Here is a 15356-nt window from a genome sequence, read left to right as displayed (position 1 = left end):
GAGCAGCACATCAAAGTGAGTATGATCAAAGTATTTAAGGTTCAGTTGGTATCTTTTGTAAAAATAACTTTGTATGATATTTGCTGAAACTGTCACTATCCTTACAGTTGTGCATGAGACAGATACTATGTGAACACATTTGGTTCCTTTGCATCCCTACAGTGCTTCTAAGCCCAAAGGAAAACAACCAATCAGAGCAGAGGATTCTCTAATGCAGTGTCAATCACCGCTCCTGCACTTTGATACAAATCTGAAACTATGCAGAGTTGATCAAATATAAACGTTGCCTATTTGTGGCCTCAAATGGTTTATTGTTTAGCTGTAAATAAGAAATGTTGGTTTAGTGGAGTGCTTGGTTTTTCTTTTAACTGATTTCAAAATGGCAGCCGGGTCACAAACGTTCTAATTTTACATCTAAACTGTACTCTTAAATATGGTTCTGAAAACATTTTGGCAACAACACTGTTTTGATTCATATATGATCAATGCTGCTGAGTGGGATTGGAGTGATGACACTGTCTTGGCTCTGATTGGTTGTTTTCATCAGGCGCTGTGAAATCTTGCTATTTTCACAGAGGTTCTGTCTGATTCCCTACTGTGAGGATAAAGTAACAGTTAAACAATATATGATAAAAACATTTAGAAAAATAAATCTGATATTTCTAAGACCTGAGTCATGTTTCGTAGTTTTAACATAACATCTTCACCAACTCCTAAGGAAGGCAATATTACACTGTGTTCATGGTGGATCCTACAAGCGAAGCATGTATAGTTTTCTTTGGCTAAGATAAGTCTAAAATGCAAATGCAATTGAGTCAAATAAAAAAAAGAATACTAAATATGATAAAGACTAAAATAAATGCTGACAAAATTAACACTCATTTTCAAAGATGGATAATAATAGGGCACAGCAAACTGTCACAGAGAATTGGTAGATTTATAATGAGATTTAAAAAAACGGCACCTGGTGAAACAGTTTTTCCCAGTAGTCTTGTGTCATGAGTCGGAAGAGGGCCAGAAAAGCCCAACCGAAGGTATCAAAACTGGTGTAGCCATAGTTTGGATTCCTCCCTACTTTTAGGCAGTCAAATCCATCTGGACACTTCCTGTAATGCACAAACAGTTAAAAAGCACAAGACAGACGATTAGGGGGCAGCACTGATAAACAAAGGCTGTGCACAATTAAATCGAAGGCAGCTGGAGCAAATATAGCTGTGGTAGCGTGCAGGCTGCTTTGCCGGAGTTAAAAACATCCCCCGTATCTACATGAAGCCCGGTGGCCTTTGACTCCACCGGGACAGAAGCGGATGAGCCTGTAAGTACGTACACTGCTATCAACACATTATTTCAACCAGAGAGGGCACTTGAAATTTGTTCATAGCAGGATCACTAAAATACACTGCAGCAAAAGGGATTATGTGAGCCAGATGGATATCAAATTGCAATTCAAAAAAATGCATTTCTGATCTTCATTGTCAGCATAGTGGCATTACAGCAAATATTTAAGTCTGGCAGCTGAGAACAAGCTGGACCACCATGTCAATCTGAGTGCTGAATAATTTCGTAATGGCCGGGAAACAGCTGGGCGGGCAAAGCGCTGCTGTGAGAACAGCTGTAGATGTCACCAACCAGCCATCTGAGCAGGGATGCTCGCTAATATTCAGCCGTGAGGACAGAGGAGGCTGCGTGAGGCCAGCGACATCTTCCTGTCGGGCTGCCACTTCACTCTTCACCTCTTTTACTTTCATATAAGCCCATAAACTGGTTGTTTTGCTAACACATTATGCCACTTTGGACATTTTTCAGAAGCAAACAATATGTTTTTCTAGATTGAGTGAGAGGCTTTTTTAAAACAAATTCCCAAATTAAAAAGGTATGGATAGTTAAAAATAAACAAAAACTCTATTCAAGGACACTGTCAACGTTTTTAATGTAAAAAGAATAACTACTGTATATTTACATTGTCTCTCAACATGGCTTGTGAATTTGACAATTTTTTCTTCCCTGATTTGTTTACTATACATTATTACCTACCTATATAAGCACAGTTTATATTTAGAGCTAAAATGATTCAGAAGTCGATTCTCAAATGTGTAACTTTTAATTATTTATAAGCAAATGGGAGAAACATTTAGCCACTTTCTTTTCTTAGCACTCGTGATCAGGCAACAATCTGCAGTGAGTTTTATTTTAGAATTTTCTGAAATAATATAAATACAGTTTTAACCTCTTATCTGGAAAATAACCTGCAGATTTAACAATAATGCAAATAACCACATCAATTATAATTCTTTACAAACATTTTGGTCAAAATAAAAGCCAAATCAATAAAAAACCCTATGAAGGCAACTTCAATAACTAGTCATGGGCTCATGTATGGCGGTCATTCCTATTATCCTTCTTACATTTAGAAATATTGTATAGAGTAGATTCCTAAAGTCAAAACATTTCTTATGGTTCCTTTGAGTGTTTAAGATTGCCTGTGTAACATGTAATGCACTGAAACGTTCTGGTTTCTAATGCCACACTGCAAGCATGCTCACTTACCAACTATTGTGACACTTCACTTATCATAGCTGCTGCTGTCAGGCTAATGTCCCTGATGTATCTATAGTTACTGCCCTGGAGACTGTTGCATGGGTTTATCCAGAGTCAGCACTCCTCAAGAAGAGCCGCTATGCCACGTGCACTGTGATATCTGATCAACCTCCACAGCCTATTTGGACATTTTAAGATTTGCAGATGTATTTTTCCTACTAAGGCAAATATTGCTTTATATTTATTTTTGTTTGGTCCTACAATCCCTCAAATATGGCATGGTCCTTTAAGCTTCCATAAGCAGGTCGTCCAATGTCACCAAAGCACAGGGGTTTATATGATCTATATAGAGTGGCTCAGTGATGACATGTTTTTGTAGGCTAATCCAGAAGTTAGCATCGTGAGGGCTCCCCAAACAAAAGTAACGGGACTTTCCTTTGACGTTTGGAATATTGCAGAAAATTAAATCTGTGGCAAACACAACCTTTATGATACAACAACATGCTGTTTACTATTATACGCTCACCATATTAACTCCACTTTTATGTTTTTTAAGTGTAAATACAATCGTCAGAAGTAAATAGCTAATGCTAATAGCTAATGCTACAGGACAGTCGCATCAACACCGTTAAGCTAAAGGTGGCTAAGTTTCAGCATGATTAAGTAGTGACATTTAGACACTTGTTAAACACATAGAAGCTCCAGACTTTTACATGTAAGTAATTTTTCTGACATATTTTATGTTGAAGAATAAAAAGTGTTTTGAGCTGGTATTAACCACAGACCTCATTTCAGGAGTCTGAGACAGGAACACCGGATGTGTTGCAATTAAGTATTATACTAATTGTCTTGCTTTTGTGTGACAGAGCAACAGAGGAGCATCTGTCCTTAGCAGCATACGTTCATGTGGTGGGCGGAGGGGTTCAATGCTCACATCCAGCCTGTCAAGGGCAGAAGTCGAAAGTCATAATCCTTGATGCACAGTGGCTTTAAGATGTGAGGGGATAAGCCTGAACTCTGCTGAAGGCACGATGAGAAGCAGCTTGAACCTTTGAGCAAATCATTTATCACAACTTGTTAACCATCCAGGCTGAAAATATAATTGGAATATGTGTTGGTGTGCATGCCTGAATGTGTGTATGTGTGTGTGCGAGCATGTGTGTACAATTGTGTGTGTGTGAGAGTGTGTGTTGTCATCATAAAGTATCCAAAGCTTTCATTTGGAAATCTACTCAGGGATTACTTGTTGGAATACACTCAAAAGATTAAGCATCCTCTATGTTTTACGTCCTCCATCCTGACCTGCTTAATATCTCGTCCGTCTCCAGAACCAACCTCAGAAAGTTCCATCTAAAATGTCACAGAAGGCAGCAGACACATATGGTTCCTTTAACCTATAACCTGGCAAGTGTACCAAGGGCCAGATGGGTCACTCTGCCTTTGATTGAACCACAAAGACATTTAAAATAAACAAAACACCATGTGCTATCTGATTACAAAGCAACGTTTTAATATATAGGGGGGAAAAAAGACTAATCTTTCAATTTATTTTGTTGTCTTAAAAGCCTTTAAACCAACTATTGACACAGATTAAAACGGAAACAGTGTCAATAGAGATGTCAACAGCCGCATAGGAAATATTGCTAGTCTGATATTACTGACCTACCACTTATTTTGTTATTTTGACGTCATTTCCCCCTTAATGCCCTCAGATGTATCCTCTGTTCGCTCTGAATTGAACACAAAACACTGAATCAGATTTGACTTTTTGGGAGATTAAGCTCCAGTGTTTTTGGAGGTTACAGAGTGAGATTAAAGCTCAAGGGTTGGTTGCACTGATACCAATGGTTGGTAGCAATACATAAGAATGTGTAACTACCTCCACTCTGTCATTAAAATACTGTGTTAATATCAATTTCAGCTTAATCTCATGTGAAAACAGTCACAATCCCATAAAAATATCAGCTAGGGTCAACTAATTCAAAGAACCTTTGTTATAAAAATCAAAAATCAAAAATATTTGTACAGGGAAAAAAACAAGTTAATTGTTTAGCCTTGACTTGCCATTCAGTGGAGAGGAAAGCTACATGCCGTTAGCAGTATTTCTTATACTTATATCTTGCACTTAAACACTCTTTGTTTCTCTGAATGCATGACATACAATGCATGCATGCAATTATCAAGTATCAAATTATGCTAAAACATGTCAGTTAATATTCAATATTTAATTTATGGTATTAGATTGAGAATCCTACACATTACGCAGCATTGGTTTTTATTTTTCCATTGCAATCTTTAGCATCTTTTATGCTTCTGTTGATGTTTTACTCGCTGTTTGCTGGTCATCAAATCAAATCAAAGTCAACTTAATTAAATGAATTGAACTTGTAAAATACAATTTATATTTATTTGCAGTTAATCAAAGTATGAATAAAACACTGCCTGCATCTGTGCGTGTTTACCAATAGACATTTGCTATAGAGTGTTTTAAGGGGTTTGGATTAAATGCATATACAACAAAATACATTTATTATTTAGTATTATAATAACTATTTGATCAAATGAAGAAGAAAATGTGTCCTTTGAACACTGTTTAATCTGTGATTAAGGAATTGTTTTTATACATTTGCATAATTTAGTACAAAATATCTACACCACTTTTATGAGATTATTTGTAAAGCTCAACATCACCTGCAGTTTTTGCCCTTTGCTTTCATCCATTGTCTTGTATCATTAACAGGACCACCTAGCGGAAGCCATTTGTTGACGCTGCAGGATTTCAGCTTCACACAGATGGGTATTAACTTCATTATAACCCTTGAACTGAGCCTGGCACGGCAGAGTCATCCTGGTGTGCTTGTTTCAAAAGCATTTGGATTTATAGGATTATTCAGTGCGTAGGATGAGTAGCAATATTTGGAAGGTTTCACACTGTGCTTTTGATTGGGAACAAAGTCCACGCATACAATGTAACCTATATGCACGTCTAAATATATTCTGATGTTAGAAATAAAAAAGGAGTGTCTTTGTTCTGTAACTAAAGTAGGTGCTGTTTGAAGTCTTAAGTACAGTATCCTCCTCTCAACAATAACGGAATATGAAGCCGAAGTGATCCGGTCAGCTCCGGTCAACCTAACTATGTCATAGAGCTTTTGAGATGATGAAATCTCCAAAGACCCCCCTTTCTCCAGCTGGCAACTCCATGTTTTTCAGTAAAGGGTTCCAGTGGAGCGTGGGTGATTATCCACACCACATGTCGTCTTGTGCACAGCCTCTCTCACGCTACACCCCTCCCGCGGATGGAATCATTCCTCTGTACATTGCGCCTCTAAGTCACAGATTTAAACTCGAAGCCTAAAGCATCGACTTCTATTCTTGTATCTGTGTTCTGAGAAAAACTTTTTTCCGGCATGCCCGATGATCGAGCAACTTTATCCAATTATACACATGACGGGTGGGCATGGGATAAAAAAACATTAGATGCTAAATATTTATATATTATGTAATAGCAGATGGTTAACGAGCAGAAAGCAGGATAAGTATTTACTTACCCTGCATCACTTCCATATCCACATATTAAGGCATCCTTTGCTCCTTCAACTTTGTAGAAATTATCTATAGAAAGGGGGAAAGAGTTTATTTTTATCTTCACTTAAAGATCTCAGATCATGCTATTTTTAGGCATTTATTATGGGATATATAAAAATATTTAAAAAACATGTCTATGATGTGTCATGCATTTTAGACCTCCCTTATATCCCTCTATTTCAGCCCTGTTAGAGAAGTGCTGATTCTGGGTCTAAAGCTTTTTTTTTTTTTTAAAAGAGGGGGGGGGAGCTAATGCTGAGTATCTGATCAGGAGAATTCTACCCAGATACAGCTAAATGCTGCCGTGATTAAACGCCATATCATGTTCAAAACCACATTAAGGATTATTTCTGAAACAGTATGGAGCTCAAATGCTTTTTCTCTTGCAGGTTTACCACAAGGTGAGTACGTTTTCATATCCTGATTTTGTACACATACTCTCTCTCCAGTAGCGTTAGCGATGCTTGCTAATGTAAACAAAGACCATATTACTTCGAAAACACGTCAGGCATTGTTTCTGATAGCAACGTTTCTGATAGGGCCGTGGGTACAAAGCCAGCCCACTTTTCGGATATTACGTCGGACGCAAATCTGGATCAGCTCCATTGTGCTCCGTTGTGGGTATGGAGGAGAAGAGAGAGGGTTTTGTTTTCTGACACATCGAAAAGTGCATTTTGCATGATAGGAGACCTTTAACATGGATGATCCTAGACAGTACTCATAGTGTGTGAAATGTGTTATGAACATGAGTTTTTTTTTCTTTTGTTGGCTGACCTTCGCTGCCCAGGAAGTCCGCCCTGGAGCTCCAGGTTCTGTTGTTGCAGATGAACGATGCGTTGGGGCTGTAGGTGGAGTTGATGCAGTGCGCCAGGCTGCGGATGCACTTCTGCCGCAGCAGCCCCATGAAGAGCTGCAGGCCGATGAGGGCGAACACGCTGAGACAGAAGACGGTCAGGATCATCACGTCTGCCAGCTTCCTGACAGACTGGATCAGAGCGCCGACAATCGTCTTCAGACCTTGACGGAGCAGAGGAGATGATGTATGAATGGTTTGATAGAATAAAGAGACATGTGGTTCTGTGTCGGGGTCATCTTACCTGGGATAACAGAGATGGTTTTCAGTGCTCGCAGTACTCTGAAGGTTCTTAAAGCTGAGACGTTCCCCAGGTCTACAAATTCGGTCACATATCTGGAATGTGATAAGAGGGGATTAATAAACTTCTGCAGAGAGATTGAACAAGGCCTGTACAGAATGTGTTTTACATCCGAAAGCTTCTTATGAGGTCTTTGCATGAAGATTTTTTTCACCCTCTTTTTTTATTGTGATTTTATCAAATGCAACTCTATTTTTGCAGACAGGTGGAGACAACTGTTTTTTGACAACAGTAAATACTAACTTGTTTTTGAAAGGCTAAACTAAATGTTAAATCCAATCTATATTCTTATTTTATCTAAAAAAAAAAGTTGTAGCCTACAGGGTTTCTTAAAGACTGAAACAATACTTTGAGAGCAGTGAGAGTGAACTAAAACAGTAAAGTTATGACCTTGAAGACCAAAACAACCAACTGAAAGAATCCAAAATGCTCCTTAGAGCTGAACGAAACCACAAATTCATTTCTACAACTCCTTTTGCACATAGTCTAGCACTTTGAGTTTTGTTTACTCTAATGAAAAGTGCGCTTGTAAATAAAATTGATTATTATTATAGTCATGTAAACCATTAGAAAATATTGAGTATAGCCTCCTTCCGAATTAACAGCATGTGATGAGCACGTGTGACAGGAAATGACAGATGAATTGGCTGACTGAAGCATAATTAACTAAAAACAAATGAATCCCGGAAGGTGTGTCCAAACACACTAAAAGAGATTTTGTCTCGCTGTTTTCAAACAAAGCAAATGTCCCATCTGTAGGATTGGTCTCGTACAATGCATCAAGAGGTCACCTGTCTAATCTGCCATCTGCTAGGCTCATTGTCTAGTCACTGAACATTTTCTCTTTGTACAATAACTGAATGACTGAATTAGGGTGGACTTTCTTCATGTATGTCATAGTAACTTACGCCATGATGATGACAGTGAAGTCCAGCCAGTTCCATGGATCTCTCAAGAAGGTGAACGGTACTATACAGAATCCTCTCGCTAATATCTTTATCGCAGACTCGAAAGTGTAAATGCCAGTGAAAGTATACCTGGAAAGATTCAGAGAAATATACAGTTCAGAGCATCGAAATAAATCACAATCAATATCAACAAAGACTCTAAGACAAAAGAATACAAATAAACAGAGCAGGGTTCACGCTCTCAGACCAAAATTGTTTGAATACAGCTGATGATCTGATGATTTATGGTGTCTTTATTTAAGAAGGAGTAATGTCTCTGACAAATTTTGTGCAAAATATAAACATGTATATACAGTATAATGTTGATCTTCTCTTTTTTTTCAAATTCATTAAAAACTGAAAGGGCCCTATTGTGCTTTTTGGGGTTTTCCCTTTCCTGTAGTGTGTTATGTAAATGACCTGCAAAGACTAACATCCGAAAGTTCATGCTCCCACTGCCTGAACCGCCTCCATTGGATTCCTTTAATTACTTCCGTAACATAGTGACAGAAGGGGCGGGACATCCCTAAGCGGTTAACAAATCATAACAGAGCCGGCCAGCTAACCAATCAGAGCAGACTGGGCTCTGGTTTCAGACAGAGGGTGAAACGAGGTGGTGCTACACAGACAGTATGAGAAAAATAAAGAGCTTTTTGAACATTAAAATAAGGAAACATGTAACAGTAGAGGCACAGAATACAATGATGTTTCATAATGCATAATAGGGCCCCTTTAATGGCTAGAGTTGTATTAGCTAAGTCAACGCGGATAGCATGCTACATGCTAAAAATGCCTCTGGCCCACTTGATGATGACATTACAATACCACATCATGCACATCACAACATTTCTGAAGATTTTAGTTTAATTTCCCAGCACATGCTTTCTTTTAACATGCCCATGGGACCTTCTTACTCCAGTAACATTACGTGCTTCATATACTTACATGTGAACTGACTCTGCAATCATCACTGACAAAACAAACCCCAGCAGAGCTACACATTAGAACACATTTCACACCGTTTGAATCGTTTTTAAATACGTGTAATCCTAAATACTGTGTGTACTTACTCCAGGTGTTTGGTCCATGGTGCCGGGTCAGACATGGCCATGAAGCAACAGTTGGTCAGTATAGTGAACATTATGAACAAGCTGAACAACGTGGAAAGAAGTTAAGGAAAGTGTATTGTGAATAAGTGACATAGAGTAAAATAAGCTTTTTATGGTTTACCAATAACGTATCACATAATATGTATTGTAATCCTATGAAATATACCCATTAGGATAAACCATCCCTGTGTGTGTGCCAGGGGTATTAAAACTACAGTAGATGCAGATTATGGAAAATGTAAGAAAATTCCATTTAACATTACATCTGAGTGAGTCATATTATCCTTGGTTTGATGGGAAGATAAACAATAACAAAGAATGCACTATCTTGAAAATCATAAAAAAAATCTTCAGGGTAAAATAATTAGAAAGTCCTCAGAATAATCTTATGAAATGTAGTTTGAGTTTCTTTAAATAATCTAAATATTTTATTATATTTAAAAATCCCAATACAGCTCTTTAAATGTAGATTAGAGCATAATGATGTCAGTTACACAAGGAATCAATAAAGGTTGTTAGATGTTAAATGATTTCATTGATAGATGTTTTTCTCATCTGTAACACAGAGGAGATCCAGAGGGAACATTCCTTCCAGCATGTAAAGGACGAATCGGCTGTCTGAGAACTAATAGGCTGCCGTCACATGATGTCAAATCTCCTTGCTCTTATTTCATTTCAGAGATTAAAAGAGGGATATGAGGGGATTTGTTTTGCAAGGCCGTAGAGGACCATTACAAAGCTGTTTCAAAAATGGGAAAATCCAATGAGACCTTAGGGGGGAAATCAGTAAATATTAGAAATTGGCTTATCTGCGAGTATGACATTAAAGGTATGGACATAGCATATAATGATAATTATTATTATTAAGCCAATACCGGCACCAGTATACACAGTTACATGATTTTTTTCAACATGTCCATGGCAGGAAGACACACATGCTCTGTGCGATATAAAAAAAGGATATGAATGGACTAAAACTTTGATGGCGAGTGTTCTTATGAAGTGAAATGGACTAAATATGTAAACTGCAGACGTGGCACTGAATCTGAAGATGACCTTCCCTTTGTTAAGTACTATAAAAGTCTGCAAAGAAAACAGAAACAAAAAAACAGAAAGTCAATACATTTCAAATTACATTCCTTTTTCTTCCGTTCTGCAGAGGTAAGCCATCTTCTTAACCCTCCAGCAGATTATGGCGTAGCTCTGTTGAGTCTACCACTCAGTCTACCATCGGTGTTAACCCCCACTATCCTGCCTCCAAGAAAGCAGCGAGTTGCAGCGACATGCAGCCAGAGAGGCCGGGTCAGATAATGGAGGCAACTACAAAGTGGGCTGAACCTTTCCCCAACAGATGTGGCTTTTATTTAAATATATGTCCGCCTTTGGATAATCCTCCCATCCAGTAGCGCATCACATGCCAAAACAAAGAGACCATGAGAATAACTGCCACGTTTTTTTTTTTCATCTCTTCATAAGCGGCCCATTAATGGGCAGAAGCCTTATCTACCGACTCTGCAAACCAAAACTTGTTAATCCTATTTCTGCATTTCACAAAAGACGCAGTCGCTCTCGTCTTATCTCGGGAAGAGAGGTTTTGTGGACAATTGAACATGCAGGAATGTCTATCAGTCGTATAGAAGCATCATTGACATTAATGTAAGTGAATGGTTGAAATGTAAACCTATTAAGACATTCACAGGAAGAAGTCGTAGAATTATGTTACAACATATTTCAAGTCTGTCAGGTGTCCATATGTACATTGAAACTGTTTTTTCTGAACCCTTTCATAAACCTAGTCCTATGTCTGTTGAAATACCATCAAATGTGGCATATCTCTTCCCAAACTCCTTTAAAGTATATGTATTGTAGAATAAATCATTATCAAGCCATTTCTTCTTTAAGATCAGATGGTTCAAAATTCAGTTTCAGCTTCCCTTATTTATATATAATCACATTCATTAAACAAAGATTATTGAGGGAATTTGTTTGAGGAAAATGTTCTAGACTTGCTGCAGAGTTTTAGTTCACGCCCACACACAGATAAACACATGCACTCACCCTCTTGTTCTTGTAGTAAAACGGATCAATGTCTTCCAGTGGCACCCCGATAAGTTCTGTAGGGATTTCCCCGAAGATGCGCGGCAGCTGCTTGCCTGCCTCCAGGTCGGCCCTGGGTTTGGGGGGCTCTGCGTTCCTGTGAGCCTCGGGGCAAGCCTTGACGTTCTTGGCCTGCTCCTCCGCAATCCGCTGCTCCAGCGCAGCCAAGGATTCGCGAGTGAACCGCCGCAAGCCATCAGGACCCGTTGGTAACAGCATGGTTGCCATCTTTTCATCCTGATTCTCCTGTACTAGAATTTACTTACAGCTATAGGTGGGTAAAGTAGTAGGTAAAGACAGAGTAAAAGTAGAGACAGAGGAAGGTGAGAGAGAATAAGTAATCTAATTCAATCTTCTGAAACAGCAATTTCCATCATTCCATACACAGATCAGACAAAAGCATACACCTTGAAAAAATAATATAATAGGGTTGAAAGGGGAAATAAGGTGATGAGGGTTGTTGTATGTCTAACTTCAACAGTAGTTGGGTGACATACGAGGCATTTAAGCTAGGTATGTATGTTGTCTAAAAGCTGAGGAGATGTTCATGAATAAAATCCTAGAAAATCGAGGAGGCAAAACTTTTGGTCATCGTAATTATTAGTAGTGAAAAGCAGGCCTACTCAACCCTTGTTTTGCTTTGTATGCAAACTGGAGTGTGTCTGCAACAACCTGCAAGTGAAGGCAATGCTGAAGTGCCTTACACCTGCTTTATTTCTAACGTCAAGGCAAAGCATAAGTACATAATAAGTCTGATTGTTTGAGCTCTTGCAATGCATTTTGAATCTCCAGTTGTGAACCTTTTATTCTTCAACCTTTTCACCGCGTATAAAGGCTAGCTACTTTTTGTTAGATATATTCTCAGTCTTAAAGCTGATTTAATCTATATTGATGGATCATCTGATGTGTGTATGTCAAAAGAGGTTGCTTGTAATGGCAAGAGAGGGTAACTACCACACTACATTTTCTACAGAGCGTTTCAGAATATTTCAGCTTATTGTTCTGGTTTCAATTTACTTTGAACTGCTTTCATTGACATTATTTCCAGCTATACCAAACTGATTTTGGTTGAAACAGCAATAACGGTCCATAAAACCAAAACAACAAGCTTAAAGGCACTAAAATGCTGCATAGACCTGAGGGGACGTTCAAAGTCATACAGCTATTCGAGAACAGGAAACTGTTGCGATACAAAAAGATTAATATTCCAAAATAAGATTGACTGAAATCTGAAAATAGCAGAAAACCGACATCACTCATTTGTAGTGATACATTTAGTTTGTACAAAGAACATTTCTAGGGCATTTCCCATGTATTTCCATCTTAATAATGTCAAACTTTGGCCGTATAGCCAATTTTTATATATTTTATTGAATCAGTTTGAAAAATGACAGACTAAACGATGTTACTAATTTCACTACATTTTATCTTTGGATTTCAATAATCCTAATTTCCTTGATTCTTATAGAATTAAATAAAGTATAAGTGTGTGATCTGATTATAGAAAAGAGTCACTGTCTAAATAAAGACAAACCTAAAGGCCTTCCCACTCCCAAAAATATCCCTCCCTATTTAAGTCAGTGACCTAGTCTGATATTATAATAACTAAAAAAGCTTTACAAAAAGAGGATTACATTTCTGTGTTCCCCTTTTGACAGAGAAAAACCATGGTATCCTTTTCATATTGACTAAGCTCAGCGAGTTCTCCATCTCCTCCTGTCCTGAAATGCATTGATCCCTTCACACGTCCAGCCAGACGCTAGTTATCTGCTTTACTTTATCTGCTTATTTGGCCCAGGTTGATCTCAGATCAGCTCGTCTCATAAACTCCATTGCTATCAAAATAAATAGGTTAAGGTCTAGTTGCAACGTCATAAAGCAGATAAACAGGTTCAAAGCACATGTCTGTCAGGATGTGACAACAAATCACAGAAACACGGTCCTCTGGAAAGAAGAAATGACATTGACTATACTCTGTAGCTTACATCATCAAACTATACATGAATAATATAATAAGTTAGTCAAAGAGAGGGATTATTTCGGCTCTTGGGATGGTCTGGATTTGCCGGCTGGGAAAATAAATGTAAAGTATTAGATAAAGTATTTTAGTTGAATGAAATTTAATTCCCATAACAGCCAGATGTGATATGGTCCTCATCACGGCAAATAATTACGATAATTAGATTTAAAGTAGAGAGCAGCCATGGACTGACATACAAACATAGCACATAGGCTATGTTCACACACACATTCATAACTCTACAATAAATAACATGATGTCATAAGGCAGAAGACCTGTAGTGGTTTGAACTAAAGCTTGACTGATACTGCATTATTCACACCATATGTTTGTTTTCATATGAACAATAACTGACACACGAGGCCGAAATCGGCCGTTTTCGTTAGTCGGACGACGAAGCGTGCCCTGTCGCCCAAACTCAATTTGGTGTGTCCCGCACCGTCGGCCGTGACACGCCTTATTTGGCCTTTCATGGCCGTGCGTCGGCCACAGCCAGTCGGACAAAGAACTCACTCTGATTGGCTGTTCAGCTAACGAATCAGTGCATGAGAAGCGAAACGGTTGCTTGAGAATGTCTACCACAAGCAACACTCCAATGGCTGATAGCTCCAGTGCCGCACGAAACATGTTTTCGATGGACGAGAGTGAAAATGGAACGCACGCGCTATTTGTTGTTTGTTTAGATCACGCAGTCTGTTCTTCTTCTGTCTTCCGGTTGTTGCCTCTTTTGAATGACGAATACACACTACCGCCGCCTGCTGGTAAGGAGAGTTATTGCCACTCACGCATGCGCAGTTCCTACGTGTTTCGGCTGAAGTCTTTGCGGTGTGTTCCAGTGCGACACATGGCCAAGACGCGGGAGAACACGGCGACGCAACAGTCGGCGTCGGCGAGTTCTCTGGTGACTGCTTGGTGTGTCAGGGCCTTTAAGCTCCTTACACACCAAGCCGATTTTCGGCGTCGATAGATGTCGGGCCGTCGATGAGCGTCGTGCCGCCCTACTCAGATTGGTGTGTACTGCACCGTCGTGTCTTTTCGGCTGTGCCGACACCTTCGGCCGCCGATTCGACATGTTGAATCGGGAGGCCGTCGGCCAAAGAAATCACTCTGATTGGCTGTTCAGCTTAGCGAATCAGTGCATGAGAAGCAAAACGGAAGTGAGGGACCCAAACAAACTATTAAGAAGGCAAATCTGAGATTTAATTTAACTCCAGCTCTCGACACAGGTTCGGGAAAGCCCCATGAGCTTCTCGCTGTAGAGTGAAAATGGAACGCACACGCTATTTGTTGTTTGTTTATATCACGCAGTCTGTTCTTCTTCTCTCGGTGTATCACACAGTCTGTCTGCCGGTTGTTGCCTCTTTTGAATGACGAATACACACTACCTCCGCCTGCTGGTAAGGAGAGTTATTGCCACTCACGCATGCGCAGTTCGTATGTGCAGCTTGGCTGTCGGCTGAAGTCTTTGCGGTGTGTTCCAGAGCGAAACATGGCCAAGACACAGGAGATGTGCAAGCCCCCAGGAAGTGTACCGGACTCTGATGAAAATATTCGTTGTGTCCAAACGGCGGTACTACAATTTCCGTATCAGTCCGTGACGTCACTGGGCCCAGAAAGACTTTTCCCCATTGACTAACATTGTGAAAGAGATGTCTGTAAATCAGCGGATACTTTTTAAAATTAAATAAACTACCCAGTATGAACTATTTTATAGCCCTTATTATAATCATTAGGTCCTTAAAGTTGTAAAATGCACTAAAAGCCGAACCTAGATGGATTTTCTCTCTCCATTCATTCTAATGAGCCGAGAGTGGGAGCTCTGGGCTTAAGGGGCGCATGCTCTGTGAGCGCACATACAGGTTCTTCTGCTCTGGCAGCTAGGCATGATGGGTAATCTGTGACG

The 15356-nt window shown here is 39.3% G+C and overlaps 1 protein-coding gene across 1 annotated transcript in view; it reads right to left on the bottom strand.

Annotated features, from left to right (window-relative positions):
* LOC117462223 (sodium channel protein type 2 subunit alpha-like) overlaps positions 1–15356 on the bottom strand; it is a 52904-nt gene that overhangs the window by 34607 nt on the left and 2941 nt on the right. The window contains exons 2-9 of the mRNA XM_071206205.1: positions 11395–11701; positions 10301–10419; positions 9298–9387; positions 8189–8317; positions 7224–7315; positions 6901–7143; positions 6090–6153; positions 965–1106 (exon numbers count right to left, since the gene is read on the bottom strand). Coding sequence (XP_071062306.1) covers positions 965–1106; positions 6090–6153; positions 6901–7143; positions 7224–7315; positions 8189–8317; positions 9298–9387; positions 10301–10419; positions 11395–11661 — 1146 coding nt within the window. The 5' untranslated portion in view covers positions 11662–11701. The remainder of the gene's footprint in view (positions 1–964; positions 1107–6089; positions 6154–6900; positions 7144–7223; positions 7316–8188; positions 8318–9297; positions 9388–10300; positions 10420–11394; positions 11702–15356) is intronic.

This window comes from Pseudochaenichthys georgianus, chromosome 17 (genome assembly GCF_902827115.2).
Source record: "Pseudochaenichthys georgianus chromosome 17, fPseGeo1.2, whole genome shotgun sequence".
Lineage (NCBI taxonomy): Eukaryota > Metazoa > Chordata > Actinopteri > Perciformes > Channichthyidae > Pseudochaenichthys > Pseudochaenichthys georgianus.
The sequence above is the reverse complement of the archived record's forward strand: the minus strand, read 5'-3'. Positions and strand labels throughout refer to the sequence as shown.